Here is a 25756-nt window from a genome sequence, read left to right on the forward strand (position 1 = left end):
TGAATGTGAATGAATGAATAAGTGAATGGATAGAGAGATGTATGAATTTGAGCTCCAGAAATTTGGTCAGTGTTGATGTGAAACTCTAAGGATGCCCCATTAGTCTGCATTGCGCAAAAATTGCCAAGAGGGGGAGATGCTTTTTTCCCTCTCACCTTTGTGTATCTCCTGCCTTTGGACATCCTGTCTTTTTTCAGTTTTTCAACAAGTTCCGGAATGATGCTTCTCGTCTTTTCCACCCACACCAAATATCTAGACTTCTTAGCAGAGTAGACGTCAGCATAATATTGGTGGAGGATTGGGGGAGACAAGGGAGGTGAGCAATATTAAGGTTTGAATGAGTAGAATTTGGTATTGAAGGTTTTCTTTAGAACAAAAACAAAATGAACAAAATTCAATCAATCTGGGGACCAAAAAGAAATAAGAAATTTCAGTGTAGTAGAGGATGTAAAAGCCTACTCTGGTCTCTTATTCATTTCTAAAATAAAAGAGTTTCCTTCCAGAAGATGATCTCTGAGATGCAAAGACTTGGAACACCCGGCCTCTGTAACACCTCTGTCTTGCTGTGGTCTGCTTGCTTTTCATTATGCAGTTTGCATCTGTTGATGTGTATTGTAATAGAAATTAAAACTGGATAGTTTTAAATATTTATGAATTCATGGGAAATAACAATATATTTTCCATGTGTTAAATCTAAATAACACTTTAAGAAACTAACTGTATTTTTCCCTGGTGGCTCAGGCGGTTAAGAATCTGCCTGCAATGCAGGAGACTCAGGTTGGGAAGATCCCCTGAAAAAGAGAATGGCTACCCACTCCAGTATTCTTGCCTGGAGAATTCCATGGACAGCAGAGCCTGTAAGGCTACAGTCCATGGAGTCACAAAGAGTCAGACACGACTGAGCCACTTACACCTTCACTTTTCAAAAACAAAAATCAGTGAAATCAATGGCAACAGGATATAGTACTGAAAATCTCCTTAAAAAATTAACAGAACTAATACAATTATGTAAAGTTTAAAAATAAAATAAAATTAAATTTAAAAAAAAATTAACAAAAGACAGCCGGATTCTCGTATCTGTTTCTGCAGTCGGTCTGTTGTGATATGCTGTTTTGGTTGAAGCATGTGAAGAAAATCTGGCCTCCCACAGATACATGGTTGAAAAGGGAGGAATATTTTAATAGCTTTTTGAGAGAGATGTGGATTATCTTTGATAATATACATACCAAAGTTCAGCCAGAATATTTTCTTAAAAGTTAGTTGCAATGTAAAATTGGAAACCTCATCAACGCGACTGGGGAACAGCAAGCTTTTATGCTGTGTTTAGAACATTGCCTCTATGGGCATATGTTAAAACACAACAGCATACAGGTTTTTAAAAAGCCATAGAAAGGTGGTTGTTTCAGTTGTTTAGTCGTTAAGTTGTGTCCGACTCTTCTGCAATCAGAGCTGCATCTCCTGCATTGTAGGCAGATTCTTCACCACTGAGCCACTTGGTAAATCCCTGGGGGAGGGATAGATTAGGAGTTGAGGATTAATATATACACACTACTATATATAAAATAGAGAAACAATAAGGACCTACTGTACAGCAGAGGGAACTTGACTTAATACTCTGTTATAACCTATATGGGAAAAGAATCTAGAAAGGAATAGATGCACTGTATATACATAACTGAACCACTCTGCTGTACTCCTGAAACTAACACATTGTAAATCAACTGTGTCTGTGTGAGTGTGTGCACACACGCACACTTGGTTGTGTCCTACTCTTTGTGACTCCACGAACTGCAGCCCATAGTCCATAGAATTCTTTCAATTCTATGGACAGCTCCTCTGTCCATAGAATTTTCCAGACAAAAATACTGAAGTGGGTTGCCATTTCCTACTCCAGGGGACCTTTCTGACCCAGGGATAGAACTTGCATCTCCTGCACTGCATGCAGATTCTTAATCACTGAGCCACTTGAGAAGCCCAAAGTCTATACCCTAATATAAAAATTTATTTTAAAAAGTAAAATAAAAATAAAACAGCACAAAGTAGGGAATGAAGACGACTGTGATGTTTCCTCCTCTACCACCATTGAGCTATATGACTGTGGGCAGCTTACCTAACTTGCGTTGACATGGGGATACTTATGTACACTCTAGATTTTGGAGATTATATTAGATAATTCATTAAAACAAATTAAAGTTTGAAAATAAAGCTACAAGATAACTTTTTCACCTTTTTTTTTTTAAATCATGCAGAGCAGTGTCTAACAAGCCTACCCAGACATCACCACATTCTCATAGGTTTGTTTGATCTATTTGTTTCTATTGAATAGAGCTCAGATTCTGTGAAGCTAGAGTTTAACTTACAGAATATTGATAAGTTGCAAATGATTTCTGTCTGGTAGCAAGAGATCATCTCCAAAGTTACAGAATTATTGACACTGACCAATTTTGAACAGAACTTAGAAAACTCATTTTAGCATCCCTTTGCTGGCTGAATATATAAATCGCTTCTCCTCTAATACACTTTGAATTAGTTTTCCTTTCTTCTGGTCCTTTTAATAAATAGTTAAATAAATCTTTGGTAAATGCTCATTATGTATTTATATGTGAGTCATGTTTTTAATTTTTTGAAAAATATACTTTGACAATAGGTAAAGACTTACCACAGAACCTGGCAGTTAAGTGCTACCAAGTAAATGTTAGTTCTGTCCTCTCTTTCTCCAGGACTCAGTTTCTAATTTATAAGGAGGAAAGGTTGGACTAATGTTTATTAGGGTTCCATTTGCTTAGCTGGATGAGTGGCTGCTAATGTGCATGGGACCTACTGGAGACAGGTAACCTCAGGTGAGGGAACACACGCTTACTTACTCACATAACCTGTAACAAGGGGCTTGTGATAGGGTAGACACCACAGTCTCCCTGAGCATTGTTCACTGCCCGAGAGCTCACAGCAGACAAAACTACAAGGCCCACAGCAACTGAGCTGGGTGCTGCCAAGCACAAGAGCAGTGAATCTGTAGGCAGGAAGCTCTTTGAGGGTATGTCAGGACATGCATGCATTGACATATTTCCATTAAGAAATACAGAAGTCATTCCTACACAATCCTCTTCCTTTCAAAGAACAAGCAGCTTTCAAGTTGGGTATAGAAACCCAGAAAAGAGCAGATAATGTTGGGTCAGCCTCATGGGCCTCGGATAAATGGGAAATGACACACTGGACACCCAGCGTGGGGAGCTGAAAATCCTGAAGCAGAAACAGAAAGAGGGGCAGTGTGGGACAAGGCTGCTGGAAACAGCACGGTAAATTCTGCTAGGAGGGCACAAAAGACAGGAGTGGGGAGAAAACTACTCCTGGGGGCCAGGACATGCTGTGTGGGTGTAGAGGGCAGATGGCAAGTTCGACCCCTGGGTCAGAAAGGTCCCCTGGAGTAGGAAATGGCAACCCACTTCATATTTTTGCCTGGAAAATTCTATGGACAGAGGAGCCTGAGGGGCTGCAGTTTGTAGAGTCACAAAAGAGTAGGACACAACCAAGTGTGCGTGCCTGCACACACACACACACACACACACACACACACACAGTTGGTTTACAATGTATTAGTTTCAGGAGTACGGCAGAGTGGTTCAGCTATGTATATACAGTGTATCTATTCCTTTCTAGATTATTTTCCCATATAGGTTATAACAGAATATTAAGTCGAGTTCCCTCTGCTGTACAGTAGGTCCTTAGTGTTTCTCTATTTTATATATAGCAGTACTCTTGCCTGGAAAATCCCTTGGGCAGAGGAGCCTGGTAGGTTGCAGTCCATGGGGTTGCTGAAGGTCGGATAAGACTGAGCGACTTCACTTTCTCTTTTCACTTTCCTGCATTGGAGAAGGAAATGGCAACCCACTCCACTGTTCTTGCCTGGAGAATCCCAGGGATGGGGGAGCCTCGTGGGCTGCTGTCTATGGGGTCGCACAGAGTCGGACACGACTGAAGCGACTTTGCAGCAGCAGGAGCAGCAGCAGCAGCAGTAGTGTGTATATATCAATCCTCAACTCCTAATTTATCCCTCCCCCAGGGACTTAGCAAGTGGCTCAGTGGTGAAGAATCTGCCTACAATGCAGGAGATGCAGCTCTGATTGCAGAAGAGTCGGACACAACGACTAAACAACAGAAACAACCACCTTTCTATGGCTTTTTAAAAACCTGTATGCTGTTGTGTTTTAACATATGCCCATAGAGGCAATGTTCTAAACACAGCATAAAAGCTTGCTGTTCCCCAGTCGCGTTGATGAGGTTTCCAATTTTACATCGCAACTAACTTTTAAGAAAATATTCTGGCTGAACTTTGGTATGTATATTATCAAAGATAATCCACATCTCTCTCAAAAAGCTATTAAAATATTCCTCCCTTTTCAACCATGTATCTGTGGGAGGCCAGATTTTCTTCACATGCTTCAACCAAAACAGCATATCACAACAGACCGACTGCAGAAACAGATACGAGAATCCGGCTGTCTTCTGTTAATTTTTTTAGGGAGATTTTCAGTACTATATCCTGTTGCCATTGATTTCACTGATTTTTGTTTTTGAAAAGTGAAGGTGTAAGTGGCTCAGTCGTGTCTGACTCTTTGTGACTCCATGGACTGTAGCCTTACAGGCTCTGCTGTCCATGGAATTCTCCAGGCAAGAATACTGGAGTGGGTAGCCATTCTCTTTTCCAGGGGATCTTCCCAACCTGAGTGTCCCGCATTGCAGGCAGATTCTTTACCGCCTGAGCCACCAGGGAAAAATACAGTTAGTTTCTTAAAGTGTTATGTAGATTTAACACATGGAAAATATATTGTTATTTTCCATGAACTCATAAATATTTAAAACTATCCAGTTTTAATTTCTATTACAATACACATCAACAGATGTAAACTGCATCATGAAAAGTTCTCTGGATTCTTCAATAAATTATCAAAGTGTAAAGAGACTTGAAACCAAAATATTTGAGACCTGTGGAAACTAGAACAACTCTCCATGAGGCCTTGGGTCTAAGCCTGCATCTTTAACCACCTGTCAGAAAATTTGAGTTGAATGCTGCCTGAGTGCTTCCAAATTGGAAAAAAAATGTAATCTGTTTTTTTTTTTTTTTCTTTAAACTGTGAGTATTGCATTAAAGGGCAGGATGTTTAATCCAACTTCTAAGAGCTTTGCAGTGTGTATACAAGTTATCTTCTCCTTCTCCTCCTGTTCTTTGCTGCTACCTGTACTGTACCCTTTACCTCCTCTCATCCCAGCTTTATTTTTTTTTTTCTCATCCCAGCTTTAATCCAGCTATTAGTCTGATTCATTCTCTAGATTCATCTTTTCCTAATTTTTTTCTCTTCTACTAAATATTTTTTCAGAAAATTCCAGTTTAATCAGTGTTTAAATTCTCCTACGAAGGTCACTTTTCTTGGGTCATAGAATACTTTGTTCTTTCTCTTCTGCCCCAACAGTTTTTTAGGATTAAAACGGTTGGTTTGTCTTTCTATTATTTAACGAATTAAAAGTTCAGAGTTAATTTTTTTACAGGTAGTAATTAATGTAAAGACATTCAGCTGCTGCCCTAAATTTAAAAAATTGAGCAAGAACATTTATATATAGCAGATTAAAAAATTTTTCTAGAGAAGCACTTTTAAAAATGTGGGAGATGTATATAAGATTAGAGTAGATCCCTATGTTAGCTATAGCTAGTACATAAAGCCTGTGCCTGCACAGCTATTATTGTTTAAAGTTTCAGTTAAAAATGAAGCTATTTGAAATACATTTGGGACAAAATTTAAAATAAATAGTAGTATAGTTGGTATATTGGAGAAGGAAATGGCAACCCACTCCAGTATTCTAGCCTGGAGAATCCCATGGACAGAGGAGCCTAGGGGGCTACAGTCCATGGGGTCGCAAAGAGTCAGACACGACTGAGCGACTTCACTTCACTAATAGTTGGTATACAGAGAGGGCATACTCATGAAAGCATTACCTGAATGGCTGAATTTGGGAAACCATGTCACAAAGAGAAAATCAGAATTACAGCTGTATTGTAACTTCTCCCATCTTCCATAATTTTGCGCCTTCAACTTCCATTTCAGAATTATTATATTTTTATGTGATGAAGCCTTTCAAATTTTCCTTCTCAAGCAAAATGCTTGAAATTCACATTAACATCTTTTTTTCAGGATATGGTGTATACATGTTCATGATGTAGAAATTGATAAGAATGATTTTTAATTTTCCTGAACGCAAGAGTTCATTTATTGTACAAAATGTTTTATTAGTCTAGTTGTAGAAAGAGGAGATTTTATTTACGAATAAAATTAATGAGCCAACAACATAAACTTCGATAACCTTCAAGGAAAAGAAATTAAATCAACATTGCCCTCATTGCTCTGGATTAAACTTTTAGTTTTTAAAGCACTTGTTGATATTTTTGCCTATTTCTATAATGAAGTAAAAATTTCTTAAAAAAAAAAATTGTTTCTTATGTGACTGCACTGGGTCTCAGCTGCGGCATGTGGCATCTTCTGTTGTGGTATGTGGGGTCCAGTTCCCCAACCAGGGGTTGAATTCAGGCCCCCTGTGCTGGGAGTTTGGACCAGTGGACCACCAGGGAAGTCCCCCCAAGTTTCTTTTTTGACAAAGAAAAGTCATAGCTCATGTTGTAATCTACAGTGCTGACCTTGTACTTTAGAGAAGGATTTCATGTATGTGTGTAATTGAAACTTCTCTTTACACTCAAAAACAATTTTTGATACCTTTTCCCAGTTGTCAGAATGCTGCCGTATTAGATTCATTCTTTTAGTAAGCATTGCTTCTTTCCTCCTTCATAATACATTGCTCCTGTCATAGGAAGCATTTTAACCAATAAGCACTTTAGGAAGCATGCTTTCTTTCATGCCTAGAGAAAGCCACATGTATCCATTAGGAAAGCATTTGCCTGCAAGTAAGAGAAAACACCAGAGAAAGCAATGGCACCCCACTCCAGTACTTTTGCCTGGAAAATCCCATGGACGGAGGAGCCTGGTGGGCTGCAGGCCATGGGGTCGCTAAGAGTTGGAGACAACTGAGCGACTTCACTTTCACTTTTCACTTTCATGCATTGGAGAAGGAAATGGCAACCCACTCCAGTGTTCTTGCCTGGAGAATCCCAGGGATGGGGGAGCCTGGTGGGCTGCCGTCTATGGGGTCGCACAGAGTCGGACACGACTGAAGTGACTTAGCAGCAAGAGAAAACACACAATGAGTTAAACCAATAGTGATTCCTTTTCTTCTCACATAATGAGAAGGCCACAGATGGGTGTTTACAGACATTCATGCAGCTCCTCAAAAGTACCAACATCAACCTTCCTTCATGATCACACAATAAACTGCACAAGTCTGGACAAAATATCTTTATTCTCAGCAAAAGAGGGAGGCAGCAAGGAAGGAAAGTGTTACACTACCAGATGTACTCCTTTTTATGAGAATTTCATTCAAAAGCTTTTCCAGAAGACCCTCAGTAGTTTTCTGCCTCTGTCACATGGCTACCTATGTTGCAAGGATGCTGGGAAAAGAGTAGTTGGCTTTTCAGCCTCTAAATTGGGAGGAACAAGAAGGGGTAAATGTAATTTCAAGTGATTGAATAAACAAGAAAAAAAAGGAGCATTGAAATAAGATTAAAACATTGAAAGGGAAAAAGGAAAAACTAAATGGTAACAATAATACTTCTTATTTTTGTTTATTCACTGAGCCCTTACTCTGTACCATGTACCTATGCTATCTTATATATATTTCATCTCATTCTCACAAAAACCCTACAAAGTACATAAGATCATTTGCTACTTACAGACGGGAAAACCCAAGTTACTGCATGCCCAAGGACTTGTATTCAGGTTGAGATTTGACCTGAGCTTACTCTGACTTCAACATTGCCTCTCCTGAGACCAGCCCTTAGAACGTGTGGTTTTCTCTTCACTGTGGGTCCCATTAGGTACTTCTCCAGAATGCTGCAGTAGATTGCATACTGCCTGAAATGCAGGGGAAATTTTCAGGCCTCGCTTAATGAGGTGGATTGAACCAAGAATGCTTGAATAGTTCTAGCAAACGCCGCTGCAGCACTTTCCTCTGCAATAATTACCTTTCATCATTCAGGTTTTCTGCTCTTGGAACTCATTACTTCAATTCTGAATTCTGATCTGATGCACAAGAGGATTCCATGCATATTGAGTGCTTTGAGATGGGCTTCTATTTTAGGACGATTCTGTTCATAAGCAGCTCATAGAGACCTGTTTGTCTATTTAGAGTTGTACAGTCAGCTACTCTTGGCCAATTATCTTGGTGTGTTCATGCAAGGTCACCTTCAGGATTCAATCCTATGTAGGTCAGTTACTTTTATCCAGAGAGAAATTGTATCCTACAGATTGGTTCTTAGTCTGGTTATTTATGGGAGTTCCTTAGAGAGATTTTCATTCACTCATACACTCAGTGAAAGGATACTAAGGAATCAAAGATGAATATGATCTCTGACTATACTATGAGACAACCGAGAACTAAAAGTGTGCCTTGGTCATTTTTTTTCTTCCAATTTTAACACTGTGCCTGGGATTTATTAACTACTCAGTAACCTTACATATTGATTCAACACATATTTGATCAGAGCTCATTTTGTGCCGGGCACTAGAAGCACAGCAGTAAACAGGACAGATGTGATTCTCATTACCTGTGAAACAGATGCTCTTATGGGGAGATAAACAGTGAAAAGTTAGTAGAATCATAAAATAGAGAAACAAGGTCCAGATGTCCATCAATAGGAGAATGGATAAAGAACAAAGTTTTACCATGCTTTACTACTCAGCAATGAGGATGGACAAGCTATTGCTACCCCCAACCATGTGCCAGAATCTCATAATGCTTGACTGCACTGACATCAGGTTCAAAAACAGACAAAATCTGTCTCTGATGATAGAAGTCAGGTAACCTTTGGAGAGGGGCAATGCTTTTGGGAAAGTACAGAAGCTTCTGGGGTCCAGGTCACCTTGAAAAGAGAATTATTTGCACAGGAAATTTCATTGTGTGAAGATGTCTCATGCTCTGTGCTTAGGGTGTATATTTTTCTACATGCAGGTTATAATTCAGTTAAATTTATCTTAGAAAAGATACATGCTGACTATGATAATGGTTGTGGAGGAAACGCACAGGGTCTAAGGCAACTTGATAGAGAGCAGTTTGGGGAAGCATCATGGTAGGCGGGGTGGGCTGAGAAGACCTTCCTGGCAGATACCAGGTAGGCTGAGTCTTCAGGGTGAGAAGTTGACAGCCTTGGGGAGAGGAAGGGGAAGAGTGTCCCTGGCAGGGGGAATGGCAGGTGCAAAGGCTTCTGGGCAAGAAAGGTCAGGGTGCATTGAGAAGGAGAAAAGAGGTCAGTGTGGCTGGAGCAGAGTAAGTGGAGAACACAGTGGGACCAGAAGCTGGGAGTGTACAGAGGCCGCATTATTTAGGGCCATGGACATTTGGTCTGTGGTCTGCCCCTTGTCACTGGACTCTTCTTTTGATCTGGAGAGTGGGCTAAGATCCTTGGCTACATCATCCCGGGTCCTATTCATCTCTCCAGAGAAGCCTTAGGAAGTTGGTTTTGTAATCCCCATATTGTGTTGGGTTAGCCAAAAAATTCGTTCGAGTTTTATAACAGCTCACAGAAAAGCCCAAATGAACTTTTTGGCTAGTCCAACGCAGGAAGAACAAAGGCTCGGGGATAATAACTTTCCCAAGGTCACCCACTTTGGAAATGCAGGGTATCACTAGTATTTGTACTCACATCTCTCTGACTCCAAGCCCACATTTTCAACTCCTGGCTCCTGACCCCACCTCTAAGGACTGGTGCTCAGAACAACTTCATAGTCCAGTGCATGTACACTTAGGGTTGTGACCAAAGATATGAACAAGTAGAAAATTCCTCCTGGGAAAGTAGTTCAGGGGCTGGATTTTGTGGATACATAATGAATTTTCCCATAGGCGTGCTTTCTTGAGGGAATGGTAGGCAAAGACTTAAGATGAGAATGAATCATCACAGCAGCTGATGTCCATTGAGCATTCATGTTGTTCCAGGTTCTGTAATGAATAGTTTACTTATCCCAGTTCACCCTGAGAACAATCCTATGAGGTCACTATTGGCCCCATTTTACAGATAAAAAACCGAGGTGTGCAGAGGTTAGTTGTTTGCCTAGTGAGATACAACTAGTGAGTTGACTAAATGGACGCAATGTTTGTTTGATTCGTGGTGAGAAAAGAAGTGATCATGGATGGGCAGGTGTCAAGCCCAGACATAAACACATACTAGAATTCATGTCCTTAACTCTCCTGCTTGGAGCTTGGGGTATCCAGGGACGTGGGGGATGTTTTGTGAGGCTTCATGACTTGGGTTCTGTGAACTCAGTTGAAATGAATATTCCTGGAGGCCTTCTCTTTTTGTCAGGGATTTTTTTTTTTTTTTAAATAAACTATTCCATTTGTGGGAATTAAAATTTTATATTGGAGTATATGTAGCTGATTCACAATGTTCGATTAATTTCAGGTGTACAGCAAAGTGATTCAGTTTCATATATACATATTTCCATTTCAGATTTGTTTTTGAGATTTTTATAATCTGTAATCTCTCTCCTCTGAAACCCTAAACCATACTTTTGTGTGTTTTTGGTATGCTTTTCCTCTCCACCTAGACTGCAGGGTCCTTGAGGGCAATCCTTTACTGCTTTTGATTCGTCAGGGCCTAGCCCTGGAGGGTGAGATGAGAAATGGTGTGTTTTGTTGGTCTCAGGGCCTGGGGCAGGGCCAGGGCCAGGCAGGCAATAAGTTATCTGTAAATATTTCTTGAATAAATGAGCACTAGGCTTGTTTAACAAAAGGTGAGAGTGATAATGGGTTTGGCTTGGGTCAGCAATCCTGTCTTCTAGATTGTGTGCACCTCATTTTATGTTAATTATTGAAGCACTTAAGGCAAAAGCACAGTTTATTGTTTTCCTTTCCATTCCTGCCCCATCACCTCACTGCATCCAACTCCCAAATCTTGCAGAGTTGGTATGGATCCAGACCTGGAAGGAATTCTCAGCAAGAAATTCTGTGAGATGCTTCAGCTGGTTCTGTACTGTAAAGATTTGTGACTTAAATCAGCCTGCTTAAAAGAAATTCATGTGATGGTGTCATTTTTATGAAGAAATCAACTGCTGCCTGATATTTCAGTGTATATAACTATGATTTTCTGTACAACTCCACTGATAATCAATATACTCAGGTTAGACCAGTAAAGCTTAAGCAGCATAGAAGTGAGTTATTCCCTGCTCTAGGCCCATGCTGTACACTTGCTGCATGTGGCTACTCAACCCTTGCAGTGGGGTTGTTCTGAACTGGGATGTACTTTAGGTGTACATGGGTTTCCCTGGTGGTTCAGACTGGTAAAAGGTCCACCTGCAATGCAAGAGATCCGGGCTTGATCTCTGGGTTGGGAAGATCCCCTGGAGAAGGAAATGGCAACCCATTCCCAGTATTCTTGCCTGGAGAATTCCATTGACAGAGGACCTGGGGGGCTACAGTCCATGGGGTCACATAGAGTCAGATACGACTGAGCAACTAAAACACACACAGACACACACACACACTGAATTCAAAGACATAGTATAAAAAAAGAATGTAAACTATTTTGTTAGTAATTTCTCTAATAGTTACAATCAATGTGATAGTATCTTGACATGTTGGGACTAACGAAGTATATGAAAATTCATTTTACCTGCTTTTTACTTTTTGAAATGTGACTAGAAAATGAAAATGTATTAGAAAATGTAAATTACATTGACATTGGCCATTGGTATTCTAGAACAAAACAGCTATGAATCTGATACAAATCTAACTCCTTTGTACTGCTCAGTTGCTAAATCCTGTCTGACTCTTTTGTGACCCCATTGACTTTAACCCTCCAGGCTCTTCTGTCCATGAGATTTCCCCAAGCAAGAATACTGGAGTGGGTTGCCATTTCCTTCTACAGGGGATCTTCCCAACCCAGGGGTCGAACCTGCATCTTCAGCTTTGGCCCGTATGCTCTTTACCACTGAGCCACCAGGGAAGGCCCCTACGTCTGCCTCCAAATTCACCATTCCCCAGTTCTCCCAAAGTACAAAAAATGAGCTAAAGCACCCCAACTTTAGTGTATATCTGTTTTCAAAAATCTGTTCTGCTTCAATTAATTTCCTGATGGAGTCAAAACTCACACCAGACTTCAGTCTCCTATAGCTTTTAGCCTTATTTTCTACTAGCAAAACTTTCTTTGACTCAAGTGGTGAAAATACTCTCAATGTATATAGAAACTCATAATTAAAAAAAATAACTCGTATCATGTCACTGAATAGCTATAACTATCCCAAGGTAGTGAGTAATTAGGATTATTACCATTTTGCAAGTAAGAAAACTGAGGATGAGATAACATTTATTTATTTAATCATGGCCCTATTCCAGCAATGAATTGTTAAGTTTGGCCAACTCGGAAAACATAAGTCACTTTTCCAAGATGACACAGGGGTTGATAGAACTGGGCCTGAAATGATCTGCTTCGTCTTTCTACTAGAGCAGCGGTTCTCAGACACAGCATCCTATGGTCAATTAGGAGGTGTGACTTTGTACAAAAAGTGAAAGTTACTGAGTCATGTCTGATTCTTTGTGACCGCATAGATTGTAGCCCACCAGACTCTTCTGTTCATGGAATTCTCCAGGCAAGAATATTGGAGTGAGTTGCCATGCCTTTCTCCAGAGTATCATCCCAACTCAGGGAATCAAACCTGATCTCCTGTGTCTCATGCATTGCAGGTAGATTCTTTACTGTCTGAGCCACCAGAGAAACCCATGACTTTGTATGAATAACATTTAAAAGAGCAAAGTTGTTAGCTGACTTTCTTTTTAGCTAAATTAGAAATGATGAAAGGATGTTCAAAAATAATTTATCTTCTATATACTTCATTCATTCATCCATTTAACATGAATACCTGGCATGTATTAAGGCACTAAGTTGGCCCTGGGGAAACATCAGTGAACAAAATAGCAAGAAGAGACAGATCATCTAACAAATTTGATCATAACAAGTAGTGTTGGTGATGGACAGGGAGGCCTGGCGTGCTGCGATTCATGGGGTCGCAAAGAGTTGGACACGACTGAGCGACTGAACTGAACTGAACTGAACAAGTAGTTAGAATACATGATGTGGCCTGGAATTACTTAGCAGGCAAATATAGGCTAGGGTTTGAGAAGGGCTTCCTGAGACTGAAAGACAGTGGAACACAGCTAGATAAGGGAGGGAGAAGAGAAAATAAACAGGAATCTTTCAGGGATGCTTTCCTAAGTGGGGAAGAAAGGCAGGCTTGATGAGGTAGAGAATCACATATAACCTACTGCTCCAGTTATCTATGCCACACCCTGGAATAACAGTACAGTTTAAAAACTTTTGTCTATTTCCATGCTGCACTTAGCAGGATACTTACCCCCAAGCTTTATCGAAATATGATTGAAATATAACATACATAGGTTTAAGACATACAGTGTGGCAATTCAGTCCATGCATATACTGCAGAATCTTACCACAAGAAGGTTGGTTAACCCTTCTATCCCCTCACATAATTACCATTTTTCTCTTGTGATAGCATGTAACATTACTCTCTTTACAACTTTCAAATACTTAATAGAGTAATATAAATTATAGCCACTATGTTAATACATATTAGAATTCTAGAACTTACTCATCTTATGGCCAGAAATTTTCACTCTTTGATTGCATTTCCCCCACCCCCAGCCCCCAGTAGCCACTATTGTGGTCTCTATGTCTCTATTTTTATGAGTTCGGGTTTTTTAGATTCTGCATATGTGAGAGCATACAATATTTGTCTTTGTCTGTCTGACTTATTTCACTTAGCATAGTGCCTTCAAGGTGCCTACGTGTTGTTGCAAAAGGAGGATTTTCTTGTTATGGCTGAATAATATTCCAATGTGTGTGTTTGTGTACGTATGATAATATTCCAATGTATGTATTATGAATGTATAGGTATGTGTGTATGTACACACATGCATATATACATATCAAATTTTCTTTACCTGTTCATACATTGATGAGGAGTAGGTTGTTTCTATATTTTGGTTATTATAAATAATACTGCAATGAACATGGGAAGGAGTTATCTCTTCAAGAGAGTGTCTTCCTTCCCTTCCTGGGAATGTATACCTAGAAGTGGGATTGCTAGAGCATATGGTAGTTGTATTTTTAATTTTTTCAGAAACCACAGTGGCTGTACCAATTCTAGCAACAGTTAATAGAATTTCCTTTTCTCAACACCTTTGCCAATACTTATATCTTATCTTTTTGATAATAGCTACTCTAGCAGGTGTGTGGTGATGGCGGTTTTGATTGGCATTTCCCTCATGATTAGTAAAATAGAGCATCTTTTCATGTACTAAGTGGCCATTTGTATGTCTTCTGTGGAAAAATGTCTATTCAAGTCCTCTGCCCATTTTTTTAATCTTTTTTTTTTTCTATTGAGGTATATGTCTTATGGGTATTAACCTCTTACCAGGCAAATGATTTGAAAATATTTTCTCCCATTCCATAGATTGTATTTCATTTTGCTGATTGTTTCTTTGGCTATGTGACAGCTTTTTAGTTTAATGTAGTCTCATCTGTTTATTTTTGATGTTATTCTTTGTGATTTTGGTGTGATAGCCAAAAAATCATTGCCAAGACCAATGTCAGGAAGCTTTACCCTATGTTTTCCTCTGTAGGATAACAGTTCCAGGTCTTACATTTGTCTTTAACATATTTGAATTAATTTTTGTGAAAGTGATAGTCATTCAGTCATGTCTCACTCTTTGTGACAACATGGGCTGTAGTCCATGGAATTCTCCAGGCCAGAATACTGGAGGGGGTAGCCTTTCCCTTCTCCAAGGGATCTTCCTAACCCAGGGATCAAACCCAGGGCTCCCAAATTGGGGGCAGATTCTTTACCAGCTGAGCCACAGGGAAGCCCAAGAATACTGGAGTGGGTGGCTTATCCCTTCTCCAGCGGATCTTCCCGACCCCAGGAATTGAACCAGGATCTCCTGCACTGCAAGCAGATTCTTTACCAACTGAGTTATCAGGGAAGTGTTTGTGTGTGTGTGTGTGTGTGTGTGTGTGTGTGTGTGTGTGTGGTAGAAGATAGGAGTGCAGTTTCATTCTGATGCATGTGAATATCTGGTTTTCCAACATCATTTATTGAAGAGATTGTCCTTTCCCTATTAAGTATTCTTAGCTCCCTTGCCGTATATTAGTGAGTTATGTATATGTGGGTTAATTTCTGGGTTCTCCACCTTGGCTGATATCTGCCTCTCAAAATAAAAAAAAATAAAATAATTGAATGCAAAACTGGGAAGAAATGTATGGTAGCAACCCATTATCTATCATTTCCACCATGGAAATACAATAGATGTAAGTAATCTCAAAAACACAAATAATCAAAGAAGCAGGAAGCATTGAATTCTGAGTTTTTGAATTTTGTTTTTAATATAATTTAGCTCTAATTTATATTAATTTTTAGTAATGATATGTTTAACAGCTGCCTCACAGAATTTCTGCAAATATAGCAGTCAGCTTCCACATGCCAGTACACGCCAGCTCCAGCATGCCAATGGGCCTGGCATCTTCAATATAAAGTAACTGTGACCCTTGTTTAGAGAAGGTCCTCACCATCTCCTCCTCCTCTGTTTCTTACAGATCAGCAAACAACAGCTGCAGACAGTCAAGGACCGGTTTCAGGCTTTCCTCAATGGGGAAACCCAAATCGTGGCTGACGAAGCCTTTATGAACGCTGTCCAGAGTTACTATGAGGTAAGGTTCACCGGACAGAAGAATGCCAACACTGCTCAAACCTGGAGTCTGGGGTTTCTGAAATACTGGTCAGTGAGAACAGTAGCTTTGGCTTTCTACAGGGCCATCTTTCTTGAGGTCAAGGGGTCTGTGATTGATTATAACTTTAAGGAGTATAAAGAAGCATTTTGTTCAAGGGGTGAGGGAAATTGTAAATTGTTATACCAGGAAGAGTGGTGAGTGTTTTACATACCATTTATTGTTTAATCTTGACAATAGTGATATTATTCCCATTTTACTGATGAAGAGACTGAGGCTCAGGGAAGTTAGGTCAATTTTTCAAAGTCACACAGCTATTAAAATGCCTTCCTCCTTTTTTCCTTTCTTTACTCAGTTTTTAGGTAGAAAATTGTTTTAAAACAAAAACACTGGTGTCCCTGCCTCAGTCAATGAGCACATGCTTATTCTGCCCTTGAGCGCTGTGTTTCTCAGTAGATGTTTTAAAAATGTTCGTTGATTGATTCAGTGAAACGCTCCTTCTTGTTGCTAAGCACTTGACTCCTTCTTTCATGGAAAGAGTGGAGCAAGATTGCAATGAGATCTTGTGAAAATATTATTGATTGGTTTGCTAGTTAGCCTTTAATAGTAAACAGCCTTTGTCTCCTTGATGTTTGCTAGGTCCATCCACAGACTCATTTTGCATGCTATTTTTTCCTCAATGAAATTTCTATTTGGATCTGTTTCAGAAGTCTGATTTGTTTTTATATATGTCAGATTTAATTTTTTTTCATTTTACAAACAGTGTTAATGATTGCCAATAAGGGTCGAATTTAATGCTTCATCTGATGTGATATATTTTTTGGTTAGATTTAAGGGCGAATGGAAATGAGATATGCAATTACAGTGTTTGTGTGGCAGTGAATAACCTAAATATATTTAAGAAGGTTCTGTTTAGAAACTGCCAGGGCTTGAAACCAATTATCCCCCCTTTTGTCAAAATCTGGAAACCAGTTGAGACCAGGCAGACACTTATCAATAATTCTCCATGTTTAGAGTAATTCATGAGTTTGTAAATTTGCAGATTGCAGATCTTAATTAGAAAGCTCATTTGACTAATGATATAAATTACAAGAAAGCACCATTTCTATCTATTAATTAAATTTGAAAATTAATAGTCATCAACTTGCTAATGAGTCTCTGGAAATTACCATGATATCTATAGTTGTCCTGATATTTTCCTCTATAGTGGCTAGTTTATTTGAAAGGGCTTCTGTTTAGTCTGATGAGAATATAAACATAAAGAAATTACTGAATATTTAATATTGAGATCTGAGTAACAGGAAATAATGTCGGGTATTAATTATTTACTGTATTCATTAGTAAAGCTTTAGAGTGTCTTGAGATTCATGTTTCTTGGGAAGCCTAATCCTCTGAAGCAAAGGTCCCTAGTCAAGGCGTCAGGATTGATACATCATTTGGGAGTGCTCCAAGTTGATTACTCATCACTTGCTCTCTCTCCTTTCATTCTTGGGCAGTGGAGAGCTAGCATCTTTTCCTCTGCCCAGTTGCAGAGTCCCATCCCTTCCTCTGGGACCCAGTGGCTTTTATGTCAGTGTTTGCCTCACCAGGTAGACCAAGGATCAGACCCAGGACAGACACCACCTCTGGAGCTGGAGTGCAGGTTCAGTCCCACTGGAACCATTTGTGTTGAAATGGCCTGGTTTCCCATTAAGAAACTGGGACGCTTTTTAATAGAAGGGGGAATGTATGCTTAAGAGCCAAAACCAACAGATAGTCTCCTAAATTCTCAACCTCCACTCCCCTACACATACTCTCTCTCTCCATCCCACCATACCAACCCTGATATGTCCCAGTTTACAAGTGATAATGACAACTTAAAAACAAACAAACAAACACATTTTCTCCAAAAGTTCTGAGATTACTATAGTCAGTTATTAATACTAAAGTCAGTTTCTGGAAATACCATTGTTTTGCAAAGACAATAATGCTTTGTCAACCTGCTAGAGTAGTAATGAGCATTTTTTTTTTAATAAAGGGAGTGGGGAGCCACTGTCCTTTTTCCATCTGTGCCCACCCACATCCAGCCCAGTCTGAGCCCAGCTGCCCAGCATTCATTGCAAGCTAGTCAGGCCTGGAAGCAGAGCGGGCCAGGATAGAGGGAGACCAAGGTTCCCTGTGGCAAAGCAGATCAAGCAGGGCAGGAGATTAATCCTTTAATCTCTTTCATGATGGCTTTGAGGGCTGGGCACCAAGGTGGATGCTCTGAGATCTAGCTCAGCAACTTCATCCTGTTTCCATGCCACGGGGCTAAGGCATCAGAGAGTCCCCCACCCCGTTTCTCCAGGGCCCCCACATTTTTCTAACTCTCAGCTCTTTTAAGACAAATTGTGAAACATAAGCCCTCCCACCCTCCATCCTCATCCTCACCTCCCTCCCCATTTACCTGCTTAATTTTCGTTCCTTCACAGGCTGGCCCTGACAGCAGTGAAGAGAGGCAGATGGAAAGGTCTTACAGAACCTTCCTCACTGAGACCCTGCTTGGAAGGAAACATGGGGGCAACTGGTGGGCCCGGGGAGTGTAGAGCACGGTAGACGGCATGCAGACCAGCACTCCTGTTAGAGCAGGACAGCTGCTGTCTGGACTGCAGCCAGCACCACTGCTATGACTGAGTTTCGTTTTGTTTCATTTTATTTTTAGCTGATCTTCTCTAACAAAGCCTCAGTTAGTTTTTGTCACACTAAATTTGAATAGTGTATCCAACAGAGTTCTTTGATTGCGAGTAACAGAAACTGACTGTGGCTAAATTAAGCCCTAATAACAACAACAACTGTTGTTTTGTTATCAAAAGAGAAAAACCATCTAGAGAGAAGATGGGACGCAGGATAGCTTAGCCTCAGGAAGCTGGGTAGCAGGATATAATGCATACCCCATCACTGGCATGAATCTACTTCAACCCCGTCCCTTTCTTATGCTTCCCCTCTCTGAATCTGAACCCCAGAAGAGGGAGTCTGAATGCCAAGTTCAGGCCCCAGTTCACTACTTGGCAAAGGAAGCGCACGGTCCCGTGAGTGACAGCCCCAGCGAAATAGTGTGTAGCAATAAAGGTGTTCTCGGAATGAGGTGCTGTTACAGAAGGGGATGGATGGTTGGCAGGCAAAACCTGCAGGTGTCCTCTGCACAGGGTGACATATGTCATTTCATCTTTATCACTGAACTTTTTTTAATCTAAGAAAAGTAGATGTGTGTGTGACCTGGCTATTTTTCTAAAATAAGGCTATACATTTTCATAGGCAAAACCACTATGATTCCTCAGTGGCCTAGGAAAAGAGTAACCAGCCATTCTAAAGGCACTTATTCCTGTGAGAACAACCAGGCAAGGAAGGAGGGAGCAGAGGGCTGAGTGGTTAAGACTACTAGGGGTCCCCAGCCTCTGGGAGCTAATGCTTGGTGATCTCAGGTGGAGCTGATGTAATAGTAATAGAAATAAAGTGCACAATAAATGTAATGTACTCAAATCATCCCAGAACAATTCCCCTCTCCTCGGTCTGTGGAAAAATTGTCTTCCATGAAACTGGTCCTTGGTGTCAAAAAGTTGGGGACCAGAAGCAAGAGGATGAGTTGAGTGTCTGAAAGTGGGGGTGGATTCTGGTTTGGCTGCAGAGTGGCTGTGGGACCTCAGCCACCTCTGAGCTTCAGTTTCTTCATCTGTAGTAGTATCTTCCTTGCTGTCAAGATTTCATTCCAAACACACACACTTAGACATACAACCTCATCATAAATCTTCAACAAAAAAGTGCTGTTATGAATAAAGAGTGGAAGAGTGGTGATATAGTGCCCACCTGCTGTGTAGAAATAATTGATAAAAGAGGATTGAAAGTTACAGAATCAATCCACTCCCTAGTTTGGGGCCTAGACATGGGGATGGAAGGTCAAGGTCAAGGCAGGGGGAAAGGACATAGAAAGGGGCAAGGGAATTACTTTGGTTCCTAACCTTCCACCACTTAGCACAGGTCATGGCCTCAGATATGTTTCTTAAATTTGCCTAGGTTCCCCTTACTTTCTGACAAAAAAAGTCTTTAAGATCCAAAGATGCTTTTTATTTAAGAAATTTACATGCATCTTGCCTCAGTGAAAGTAAAATTTGTCATTTTCCCACGTAGAAAGGGGTGTTTTATATAACTGTGAAAGTCAAGCATGTCAATTGTAAAACTAGACAATAGGGAAAAAATGGAAATGAAATGGTTAGGAAAATACCTCTAATCCCATCATGCTAGACAACCACTATTAAATTTTGGTATATGTCTTTCCAGGTACTTTTTGATATATCTATACTTGGAAAAATAGATCCTTGATTTCCATGTTAAGATGGAAAATAACTTAAAAATGTTAATAACCCATTTGTTTCATTTCACAGTTGTTTTCAATCTTTCTACTTCTGCAAAAGTCACACCTGTGCTAGCTCAATCATCAGTAAAAAGTTTTATTACAGTACCTGTGATGTTCTCAATCAAAAGTTACAGTCCTGTGCCCCAACCCCACTTCACCCCTATGACTGGAAGTCTCTGATTTAGCAGCATATCATGGACATCCTTTGATGCTGATAAAAGAAGAAAAGTTATCTTTTTTCATGGTTGTATAATAATCAATTTAAAAATAACAGTTAACTTTTATTACGTTCTTGGAGCAGGCAGCGTGTTCATCAGTTGCCTTTCATGGTCTCATTGAGTTCCCTTGCCAATCCTGCACAGCAGGGTGGTTATGATTCCCATTTGAAAGATGATAAAACTGAAGCTCAGAAAGATGAAGTAAGTTGCTCAGCTGACAAAGCCAGCAGCTGGTGGAGCCAGAATTTGATCTCAGGTTGTCTGACACTAGAGCCCACGGTTACCATTATGTGTGTGCCAGTCATCAGAAACATTGTTAGTAACCTGGTTTTTGTAGGTTTTCAAAATCTTATTTACTATAGCATCTAGGTATTTTTCTTATTTATGTTGAAATGATGTGCTTTTGTAGAGCAGGAGAGGATCCACCTTGTGTTCTCAGCCTGTCTGTAGAGAAGCAGGGGCTGGGCCAGCTTTACCCCATAGCATGTCCCGTCATTAAGTACCGATGCGCTTCTGTGTTTCTAAAACAACCTTGAGGCTGTCTGGCTCTGGCAATGGAGGGAAGAACTGATGGATGAGGCTGAGTTGCTAAATTGACTGCCCTTCACTGTTTCGTATTTATTTGTTTATCTGCCCTCTCCCATTATGACCTGTCTGGGAGTTGGCAGAGAAGCGGGCAGGATTTATGGATGTGCCGCATAGAGCTGTGCCTGGAGTTGAAGTCTCTTGCAAGAGCCACTGAAAAATGAAACAGAAAACAAAACACAAAATACCAGATAGAGCTCCTGGTACAAATGAATTTCAAGGGTCGTTTTAGAGACACACAAGTACATTGCCTGCGTGGCTTCCCTTCGGACAAGACTGAGAAGCCAAGACAGATGATGTGCCTGGAAAATTAGCTTTCTGCTGCCACCGTTTCTCCCTGTGGCTGACTTGCTGCTTTTTTGGCACTTGTCCGTCTCCTCCATCTTCTGCCTCCTTCCTCTATTCTCTTAACATTCCACTCATCTCCTTTTGTTCTGGGGCCTAGTGATTGTATCTTACCTGTGGACAGATGGAGCCCTCCACTTTTCAGAGTCTTTTCAATTTGATCTTTCTCAGAGAAGGCTGGCTGGTTGAACCCCAGGTAATGGTGAAGGAGTGAGGTTGATACAAGTTAAGTGATTGTCTAAAGCCATCCGCTAGTAGTACAACGAATATATATTTAGTGGCTATTGTGTATAAAGGAAGGACCTGTGGAAAGCAGATAACGTGTGCAGGACTCAGGGATCACCACTTATGGATGCTGACTGGGACCAATGTGCCAATATCCTCATTTCTTCCCCAGAGAAGGGCATGGCAACCCACTCCAGTATTCTTGCCTGGAGAATCCCATGGACAGAGGAACCTGGTGGGCTATAGTCCATGGGGTCTCGAAGAGTTAGACACAACTGAGAGACTAACACTTCCTCATTTCTTATCCCCTATTGTCAGGTCTCATGGAAAACGTAGTGTCAGTCAATTGTTTTTAAGAGACCAGTGTATTTGTGCTTGCTGGTATCTTCTTTACCTTCTTCCCTCCATCCAGATATAATCTGCATAGGGTCTCTGCTTTGAGATGTCTGCTTTGTTCCTGTTGTTCATTCACTGATTTTCCTCATTCGACATAGCACCAACTATGTGCCAGGCACTGTCTTAGGCACTCAGAAAAAAATAATAGGAACAAAGCAGATACAACTCCTGCCTTCCGAGGACTTATATAGTCTATCTGGAGCCTCAGACATTAACTAAAGTTAGAGAGACAAAGGACAGATAGCAGCTGTGGAGGGGCTCTGGGGGAAAGGAATACGGTGCTGAGAACCTGAAATGGGGTCCCGTTCCAGGTTTGTGGGACACTGCTATGGACAAATGGAAGGAGAGTGTGGCTTCATTGTTGAGTGAATGTTTTTAAGTCTCCTCTAATATTCACTAATGCTGACAGCAAGGAATTAACCCCTTTGCATCGCTACCACCGTCACTCACCTGTGCTCATAAGCTGTCTCTCAACTGGCCTCCTGTCTACTCTCCTGGCCTTCTTCAGGTCCATTTTCTACATTAAAGCCAGAGTATGTGAACCTGATTGTGTCCTGTCTAGATTTAAAGCCTTCATTGGCTTCCCAGTGCCCTTCAAATGAGAATTAATGTTCTTAATAGAACCTCCCATGCTGTTGGCCATCCAGCCCCTTCTACCTATCTTACACTGATCATTTTCACGCTTCTCTCACCACAGCCACACTGACTTCTCCTTATTTCCTCAGATCCTCAGTGTGTTTACATATGTTATTCCTTCTTTCATTCTTCTCCTACCCATCTTTCACATTTCACCTTAAAGGAGTTCTCCAGGAAGGCTTTCCTGACCACATGTTGGAATGTATTCCTGGCTACAAGCATGCATGAAGCTGCACAGCTTCCCTTGGTTAGCACTTGTCCCAGGTCGTAATGATATTTGTGTGGGAGGAATAGGCCAATGTCACAGAGGCATGAGGGCTGGGGCAACATCTCTTTCCTCATCATTCTAACCCTGGCACCTGGCACATGCCTTCCTCCAGTGAGTACCTAAAGAAAGGGTGAATGGACTCATGAGTAACAGTATAAACTTTACAGCTTAAAAGACAAGCTCAAAGTTTTATAGTTCAACTCCCTCAGTGTATAGATAAGATACTAGAGGATCAGAGAGATGACGCAACTTACCCAAGGTTACACAGAAAGTTAATGGCAGAGCTGGCCTGGGAGTATGGTTTACAGGTCACATCACAGTGTTATACTGTCACTCCAGAAACTTCCTCTTTTGCTTCAAAACTTTGATGCTCCTTGAGATCTAGACCTATAACTGAAACACAGTGTGTTCGTTACATGGAGAAACTACCTGCATTAAGCATTATAGAGTTTCAGGTGAATTGCTAGCTCATTAAAGCTCTTAAAGCTGCGATTCATTTGTAACCTTTTTTTTTTTTTAATAATTGATTTTTAAATGAACTCTAAGGTCTCAACTGAGTACCATTTCCAAGCACAGTGGAGCAGGCCATGGCCTGTAGCCTGTGAAACAAATCCTTGGTCCTTTTTCTCTCTGAATGAGTTCATTCAACTGGCAATAAATGGAGTCCAACTTTCTAATATCTCTCCTCCCCAAGGAACGCTTTGTGATGAAGTGGGAGGCAATGAGATGCCCCCCAAGCAATCGCCTACCACAGGTATTCTCTGAAATATGACAGGGAAGTGCATATTTGTTCTGCTTCTGGAAGGCTATTTATGCACCTTCTGAACCGTGACTAGGACAGGACATGGCTCAAAAACGTCAGGTGTTTCCTCTTGGTGAATAGGAAGCAGCAGCTTCACTGCCTTGTATGACACCCCAGAACTGTGTAGCTTATATACGGTTCCAGATGCAGTGAAAGGAAACTGTTGCTAATGGCTGCTCTATCCCAGGATCAAGGCAGCACTAGCAAGATAACCAAGGGCTGTCCCACCAGGCAGGTGAGACTCATAGGAAAGGGAGGAACCAGGGTGAAGTCAAGAGACCATGCATTTATAGAGTTGTCCATTTTGAGTTAATGAGTTAAAAAAAAGACTCCTCTCTGAAGTCTTGGCTTTCCCATTTACAAAATGGATTGAGTGTAAGGCCTGCCTTCCTCATTATTCACTCTCAAAGCAGGAGGCTCTACTCTAAAGATGGGTGGTGATATTTGGGGGAAGAAGAAGGGCACATTTCTGGCCCACGTGGAGTTTACATTTGGGGAGGGGAGACAGGCCTGAAATACATATTTATGCAATCCTTGTTCAATATGAACTGTGATGAGTATCACTGAGAGGATAAAATGAGATATAAATAGTGGACTATGTACTGTGTGAAGTGCTATGACCAGACATCATCCCAGCTATTTTACATATAAAAATAATACCCACCACCACAACAACCCATATGGTATTAATATGAACCACCCTTTCAAGTGTTTATCATATATTGACTCATTTATCCCTCATTTAGAAGCACATGCGCTGTAGAAACTACTCTTGTCCCAATTTTATAGATGAGAAAACTGAAGTACAAAGAGGCTAATCTGTTGTAAGAAATACGCCACTAAGTGGCAGAGAAAGGACCCAAGCAGTCTGAGTAGCTGAGTCTCTATATCAGGCTGCCTCTCAGGATATGACTGTCTCATTTTATCCTTGAGACAATCTAGGAAATACCACTGTCATTCCCATTTTCCAGATTTGGACACAAAAGCAGAACGCCTAAGAGACTCCCCTGAGTTCCCACAGCTAGGAGGTAGCAGTCAGGCTCTGACCCACCCCGGTGCCTCCTGGGATGCCCTCGAAGGGGTCAGCCCCGCCCCCGCCCCAGGAAACACTTCTTCCAGGGCAGCTTTCTGACGTCTGCCCTGCCCCCTCCCACACAGGTGTTCCTGAAGAGCGACCGCGTGGCACGCATGGTGCAGAGCGGCGGCTGCTCTGCCAACGACTCCCGAGAAGTCTTCAAGAAGCACATTGAGAAGCGCGTGCGCAGTCTGCCGGAGATCGACGGCCTCAGCAAGGAGACCGTGCTGAGCTCCTGGATGGCCAAGTTTGATGCCATTTACCGCGGGGAGGAGGACCCCAGGAAGCAGCAGGCCCGGATGACGGCCAGCGCCGCTTCCGAGCTGATTCTGAGCAAAGAGCAACTCTACGAGATGTTCCAGAACATTCTTGGGATCAAGAAGTTCGAGCATCAGCTCCTGTACAATGCTTGCCAGGTAAGAAGCTGTCACCTGGGCCCAGGGCTGTGAGTAAAGCAGGGCCAGGGACTTCCCTGGTGGTCTGGGGTGAAGGCTCCGCACTTCCACTGGAGGGGTTTCGGATTGCATCCCTGGTGGGGAACTAATATCCCCCGAGCTATGCAGCACAGGGGAAAAAAAAAAAAAATCAGGGCCCTATGACAAGGGACACGACTGAGCGACTGATCTGATCTGCTGACAACTTCTATGTTCCCTAGTCATTGTTGCCTTCATGTGCTTATCTTGATTTTTTAAAATGTATTTTTAAATTACATTTTGTAATTTTAATATATTTTTAAATTACATTTTGTAACTGCATTGGTAAAAGTTGAATATGGTCCAGTCTAGAATATTTTCAGGTTTTTTTTTTTTTTTTAAACTTTACATAACTGTATTAGTTTTGCCAAATATCAAAATGAATCCGCCACAGGTATACATGTGTTCCCCATCCTGAACCCTCCTCCCTCCTCCCTCCCCATTCCATCCCTCTGGGTCGTCCCAGTGCACC

General features: G+C 41.1%; 1 protein-coding gene across 23 annotated transcripts in view; it reads left to right on the top strand.

Moving 5' to 3' along the window:
- Positions 1-25756, top strand: part of CADPS (calcium dependent secretion activator) — a 463291-nt gene that overhangs the window by 98585 nt on the left and 338950 nt on the right. For all 23 annotated transcript variants that reach the window (XM_044934052.2, XM_044934055.2, XM_044934056.2 and 20 more), the window contains exons 2-3: positions 15761-15874; positions 24895-25227. In XM_044934052.2, the coding sequence (XP_044789987.2) occupies positions 15761-15874; positions 24895-25227 (447 nt within the window). The remainder of the gene's footprint in view (positions 1-15760; positions 15875-24894; positions 25228-25756) is intronic.

Source organism: Bubalus bubalis, chromosome 21, assembly GCF_019923935.1.
Source record: "Bubalus bubalis isolate 160015118507 breed Murrah chromosome 21, NDDB_SH_1, whole genome shotgun sequence".
Classification (NCBI taxonomy): domain Eukaryota; kingdom Metazoa; phylum Chordata; class Mammalia; order Artiodactyla; family Bovidae; genus Bubalus; species Bubalus bubalis.